Source organism: Monodelphis domestica, chromosome 2 (genome assembly GCF_027887165.1).
Source record: "Monodelphis domestica isolate mMonDom1 chromosome 2, mMonDom1.pri, whole genome shotgun sequence".
NCBI classification, from domain to species: Eukaryota; Metazoa; Chordata; class Mammalia; order Didelphimorphia; family Didelphidae; genus Monodelphis; species Monodelphis domestica.
Genome location: NC_077228.1, coordinates 193,205,226 through 193,212,200, shown reverse-complemented (window position 1 = coordinate 193,212,200; position 6,975 = coordinate 193,205,226). Strand labels below are relative to the sequence as shown.

General features: G+C 43.9%; 1 protein-coding gene across 1 annotated transcript; it reads left to right on the top strand.

Moving 5' to 3' along the window:
- The first annotated feature begins 2,886 nt into the window (after positions 1-2,886).
- Positions 2,887-4,958, top strand: ARL4D (ADP ribosylation factor like GTPase 4D). Its single transcript, XM_001363304.5, has 2 exons — positions 2,887-3,020; positions 3,644-4,958. Exon 2 carries the CDS (start codon positions 3,757-3,759, stop codon positions 4,366-4,368), a length of 612 nt encoding a protein of 203 aa, XP_001363341.1. The 5' UTR covers positions 2,887-3,020; positions 3,644-3,756; the 3' UTR covers positions 4,369-4,958.
- Positions 4,959-6,975: the final 2,017 nt, after the last annotated feature.

Sequence of the window (6,975 nt, the reverse complement as noted above, 5' to 3'; positions counted from 1 at the left end):
TGCTTCAATGAAAAGGATGAAGAAATGGCTGAGTGGAAGGGTTTGAATGGTGGCAAGAAGTGTCTTAAGGAGTTCCCCAGGATCTGTGCTTGTATCACCTAGTTGTCCACTGGCAAGATTTGGAACAAGATTCAGTGTCCATCCAGGAAGGGAAAAAGAGAAGGGCGGAGCAATGGCAGGAAGGTTGGGACTGAATGATGAGGCACAGGGATGAAGAATTATAGTCTCACTGGGTGCCAGTTCTAGTTGTTGCCCTCCATGTGTCCAGGGATGGGATCTGGGTAGGGAGAAGTAGGGCCTTACTGAGCTACTAATATACCTCCATTTCTTTTAGGAAGTATTAAGAAATAATATTAATGCATGTGGAGAACTGAATCAAATTTATAAAAACAAGTCATTCCCCAGTTGATAAATGGTCAAAGGATAGAAACAGGCAGTTTTTTGAAGAAGAAATCAAACTATCTACAGTCATATGAAAAAAATATTTTAAATCATTAATAAGAAGAGAAATGCAAGTTAAAATAATTCAAAGATACCACCCCATACTTATCAGGTTGGCTAATATGACAGAAAAGGAAAATGACAATTGCTGGAGGGGAGATGGAAAAATAGGAACATTAATGCACTGTTGGTGGTATATGATTATGAGGCAATATTACTATGCTATAAGAAATGATGATGAGGGGGTGTGGAAAGACATATATGAACTGATACAGAGTGAAGTGAGCAAAATCATAAAATCATAGTAAAAGTAACAGCAATATTATAAAGACTTAGCTATTCTGAACAATATAATGATCCTAGATAATTCCAAATGAAAAGTGCTATCCACCACCAGAGAGACATGAACTCTGAGTGAAAATTGAAATATAATTTTTCCACTTTTTCTCGCTTTTTTTTTATGACATGGTTAATATGGAAACATGTTTTGCATGATTTAACACATTTAATCAATATCATATTGCTTTGCCTTTTTGGTGGGTGAGGGGTGGGGGTGGAAACTCAGGTGAGGGAGAGAATTTGGAACTCAAAATTTAAAAAAAATTGAAAATAAACAATGATTTTTAAAAATAATGTTATGTAAGTGTCTTGCTCTAAAGTCCTTGATCTTACCTGAGTAGAAAACCGTATCAGTACTTTTAATCAAATTCCAAGAAGGCAATGTACTATTCTGAAAACAGTTTTAAAAGGAAGATTTAATCAGGTTTGGTGGGGAGGATTGGATTCCCTGAATTTAAGATGAGAATAGTGATCCAAGAAAAAAAATAGCAGTGCCTTTTGATTAAATCAATTAGAGCAGTACATCTCTGTTTGACCCCTACCAGACTAAATTGTTTCAGGAAAATATTTTCCTCAAGCCTAGCTAAAATCCTGTCTTCTACTAAGAATCCTTTCCTGATCTCCCTTAATGTTCTGCTTCTATCTTGTTTGTACAGAACTATTTGTGTATTGTCTCTCATTCAATTAGAGCTCCTTGTTTGTTTACCTTTCTTAGCATAGTACTAAGCATCTAGTAGGTGTTGAATAAATGTTTACTGACGACTCACATTTCTCCAAGGATGTAATAACTTTGCTATTGTTTTATTTAAACAAATCACAATACCTAAAACTGAGCTTTTTAATCTGTTTTATCATATTGCAGAATTTTGTCTTTTGTTTCATGTTTACTAGAAAAATATAAATGGGCATCACTTGGGTCAGGGAGATTTTTCAATAAACAAGAAAAAACTCTGGACCTTTGTATGTCTGTCTTTGTTTCTGTCTGTCTGTCTCTGTCTCAGCAGGAATGCTTGAATAATAATGAATTATCTCTGTTAGACTTTTTACTAAAGTCTCAAATAGAAAGTTTTTCTTTCACTCTATTTATATAACATGAGTCCTACAATATCCCCTTCTCTCCACTCATACAGCCATTAGTTCAGCTCTTCATCACTTCTCTCCTGGATGATTTTAATCTCAATTGTCTTTGTGACACAAATCCTTTCATGTTCTCCACAACTACCATAGAGATTTTCTGAAAGCCCACTTATTACTGTATTCTCTACCTCACTAGGATGAAATTTAAACTCTGACATTTAAGTTCTTTAAAACCTGACCCCTTCATATCTTTCCACTGGCTCTCATCTTGTGTTACCTATATGGCTTTAAGCAAGCCATGTCTTCTCTGGGCTTCAGGTTCCTTAAAATCTGAAAGAAGGGGTTGGACAGAATGGGTCTTAGCAATCTTAACTGTCTAAAGCTATGATCCTTTAGACAAAAAAAAAGTTGGGATGAGAAAGGGACAAATTTCATATTATTTTAAACTTCACTCTAACCATACCGGGTTTATTGGGCAGCAAATACTTTGGAGACATGGAGAGAAGGATCTTCTGTCATTTAAATATGAGAAAAGTTTCTGATATTACAGCAAGGTTATAGGTTAGACATAAGAAAGAACTTCCAGACGTGGAGTGGGAGGGAAAGGGTGTGAGAATCTGGAAGTAGATGACCAGAGAGAATGTGGAATGTCTTTCCTTGGAGAGGTCTAGGAAAATTAGAAGGGGAGACATACAGTCCTGGTGGGAGGGTTTTTCCAGTTTCTAAGACACTCTCTCCCTTCTTGGGCTGGCAATTCTGCTAAAGGTATCCCCTTTGTGGAGTTCTCTGATCTTCGACATTAAAATCAGGAGGAGATAAAAATAAAAAAATAAAAAAAAGTAAAATCGGGGACGCGTGGAGGGGGGCGGATTGGTGATGGAAACCTAGGAAACCTAGCTGTAATCTCTCATTTTGCTTCCTCTCACAGGCCCAAGCAGCAGGAGAATCATTGGGCTATCTTTCCAGATGCTGGCAACTGGAGACGCCTCCGGGATCGCTGATTGGCTGGTGCCACGATGACGACACGCTGCAGGTTTTAAGGCTTGAGACTCGCAAACCCTGAGCAGCAGATCCCAGCAGCCGCGCAGAGGGAGGCAATCGAGGGATCCACAGACTCAGACCTAGGCTGGGAGAGAGAAGTTCTCCACTGGACCTGTCGGAAGGTATGGAGGGCTGTCATGCTGATACGACCTGGTGGTCTAGTCCTTTGAGCGCAGGACGCTGGGAAGCATGGAGGGTACACGCCGGAGCGGTGGGACTGGAGGGAGAATCAGCTGGAGCAGAAGAGCTGGCAGTAGACTGCTGGGCTTCATAACCCTGAATTGGGGACCTTTCTAGTCCCGGAGCATCTTCTGATTAGGGGTGGGTTTCCGGAAGGCAGCGCCATGCCACATGCTCAGCGAGGAGAGTCTCAGTGACCCCTTGCCTGGCATATCCCGTCTCTTCTCGCCCTCGAATCCCTACCCCACTCAGTTCTAGTCTCGATACTCGTACTGAAGTTTTGCAGCACTGGGTGATGGTTTGTGTAGGAGATGGAGTCCCTTTTCTGCTCCGCCCCTCTTTACCCCTTCCTCGCCCCGGTAAATAACCCTTTCTGGAAAAGAGCAAGCTAAATTTGGAGCAGGGAGGGAAGTTTAAACCAAGATTTTTTTTTTTTTAAATCGAAGAACGCTGTGGGTTGCAGAGAATTTAATGAGGGAAAGAGAAAACGGGTAAGGCATGTGCAGTCTGGTGTATTCCGTGCCACCCTGCACCCCACTCATCCCCTTGTCTTTTCTCTTTCCAGGTAACCCACTTCTCACGTCTTAATGTCTTGCTAAGGAACTTTCTCTCCAGCACTGACCTGAGTCAGTGAGAAATAAGAAACAAGCTGCCTTAGGGGAGGGTCACCGTCATACCATGGGAAACCACCTCACAGAGATGGCACCCAATGCCTCCATATTCCTGCCTCACTTCCAAACCTTACACGTGGTGGTCATTGGGCTGGACTCAGCAGGAAAGACCTCTTTACTGTACAGACTCAAATTTAAGGAATTTGTCCAGAGTGTACCCACCAAGGGCTTCAATACAGAGAAGATCCGGATGCCACTTGGAGGATCTCGGGCCATTACCTTCCAGGTGTGGGATGTAGGGGGGCAGGAGAAGCTACGGCCACTGTGGCGTTCCTACACCCGGAGGACTGATGGGATGGTGTTTGTAGTGGATGCTACTGAGGCAGAGAGGTTGGAAGAGGCCAAGATAGAACTCCACCGGATCAGCCGGGCCTCAGACAACCAAGGCGTGCCTGTGTTGGTGCTGGCCAACAAGCAGGACCGTCCCGGGGCTTTAAGCCCGGCAGAAGTGGAGAAGCGGCTAGCAGTCAAAGAGCTGGCCGCTGCTACCCTCACCTATGTCCAGGGCTGCAGTGCAGTGGATGGACTGGGGCTGCAGCCTGGGCTGGAGAGACTTTATGAGATGATTCTCAAACGAAAGAAGGTGTCTTGGGCTGGAACTGGGAGGAAGAGATGGTGAAGCCAGAGACCTATGATGACCCCACCTGTTCCAGGACACTGGGGACCTCTGTGTGTCCCTTTGCCCTTCTCACTTATGAAGGACCAGGAGCTCCCAGCCTCCATGAAAATATAGGAGCATTGGAAAAGAACCTTTTTCCTACTTCCATTTTGAATGCCTTCTGAGAAGCTAGGATTTCATAACATCACATACCCTACTCAATCTACCACTTAAGTGAAGTGGAGGAACCAATGGAGCTGTGGACTCAGAATTTAAATGTGACTCTACCTCATCCCTGCTTCCTATCTTTTCCCTTCTGGGTTTGAAAAAATCAGGATGGTTTTGTGTGGAAGGGGTGGTTTGGAAAATGGACACAAAGTGGAACTTGGACCCTTCTCCTGAAATTAGGGTTTGTTTTCTAAGGACTTCAGATAGCAATAAATAGTCTCTATTTTTTTTTTTTGGGTACATGTGAAATGAAATTCTCAAGGGAAACTTCTATGCCCCCCTCCCCCTTTTAAAGCCATGTCTGTTCTGGTATTATTCATAACTAATTTTTTTAAAGAATTTATCTGTATTTATTAAAATAGTAAAACTATGGTCTTGGTAAACTGGTACTATCTCCCCCTTCTGTCAAGGTCTTTCTATACTTATTCTCCTTTCCTTACATCCTACTCATTCCCCTTTATCCTTACTTGGCTGTAATCTCAGTGGATTTATTCGGGGGGCCTGTAGTAAATCAGTAACTTGGTAGTTTATTGGCAGGGACTGTTAAGATGTCACTGACCCCTTCCCTTTTCTGACAACTCTTCCAAGATTCATTTGGGAGGCAGAGAGTGACCCTCAGGGGAATTCTTTCCCTGTATCCCCAGACAGACAAATCAATTGCATAGGTTGGCAATGGAAGAAAGATAGCCGGCTCCATCTCCCCTGTACTCTCAACACCCATCCCCAACCCCCAAGGTCTCCTAATCTTGTTGACTTCAGATTTGGGGCTGCAGCAGCTGGAACTAGAGAAGTTAGGGCTGACTGGGGCCAGCCTGCCCGCAGTGACTAATCACTGAATCTCCAGCCCTGGGAACTACTGCTTTTCCCATGTGAAGGGCAGAACCAGATCCAGACCTCTCTGCCTGTGCCTGTCAGGAGTGGAGTGTGCCAGCTCTTTGGGACAGGATCTTTTCTTGGGATTTTTGCTGCAGCTCAGGGAGGAGTCACAGGACACCACAGCCCCCTCCCCCAAAGAAAGGGAGCTGTCAGGTAGATAGGGGCTTTTAAAAAAAATTCACATTAAGATGTGGGGCTAAATTGCATCCGTGTATCTGAAAATCTCTCCTGAAAGTGCACACCTCACTGACCCATCCCCCTTGCTTGATTCCCGAAGTCCTACAGCCATCTGTGTCCCCACACGGCCCAACAATTAGATTAAGTTAATCTTTTTGGTGTGAGGTCAGGATAAGGAGGTAGGCAATTAACGTGATTCTCAGACCATCCTTCTTCCCCTCCCCCCAGCCCAAAGGAAACCTTTAATCCCCGGGGACAAACTGAATCTAGAGAAGCAAACAATGAGGGGATGGGGCAGTAGGGAAGGGTGGGGTGTGAATTGGAAGTCTGGCCCTCATCCCCACCCCCAAATCCAAGCCAGAGGCCTGGCTGGTCCTGGCTTTTTTTTCCTCTTCTGCTGTGTTTGGGGACAGTTCATATTTGACCCCTGGCACCTAGCAGCTGGCAGGAGGAGGGGCATTGAACCGAATAATTGCGTCAGTGCTGGTGCCGGCAAGAGCTGCTGGGCAGGTTCTTGGAACACGTTCCCCCTCCTCCTCTCCCCTCCCCCCCACACACCTGTGACTCATTCCCTGGGCATGAGCTGGATGTATCCAGGGCACAGAGTTCACACCTGCCTGCCCAGGAACATTTGTGGACATGTCTCAGGCAGGGGAATGATCTGATCAGAGATCCCGTGCCCTTCACCTTCAAGCTCTGAAGTTCTTTTCCCCCTCTTGCCTAATCAAAGATCTATCTTATGTAACAAGGGAAAAAAAGGAAGAAAAAAATGAGAAAGAGACTTTAGCAAAACTAACCAACTTAGTCTGACCCTGAGTAGTGTTCTCCACCCACATTCCTCCCCGTTTCTGCCAAGAAGGAGGGAAGGAACATTTCTTCAACTCTTCCCAATGCCAACCTCGGTTGTCAAAATTATTGTTTGGTATTCAGTTTTCCATTTCCATTATTGTATTTGATATTATTTTCCTTGTCCTACTTCACTGTTTCTATGCCCATGTAAAGTTTTCCCAAAATCCTTTGTATTCCTATATATAACCATCATTTCTTATCACTAAGACATAATGTATTATATTCATGTACCATACTTGGTTTAACCATTCTTCAACTGACAGGCACCTATGGAATAGTTTGCTCTGTAAATTCTAGACCCTTTTATTCTTCTTAGCTCCTGAACAAGAGTCCTTCTCAGTTCAAGTCTATTATGTCTGGCAGGAGTGAGGATGAAGGTTGGAGAATCCCAGTTATTCCAACTAGAGAGCGAGTAGCCATAGATGACATTTTTAAGGCAGAGGTAGAGTACTCGATCATTTTGTCTTCATTATAACTTGAGGGTTGGGGGGCAGCTGG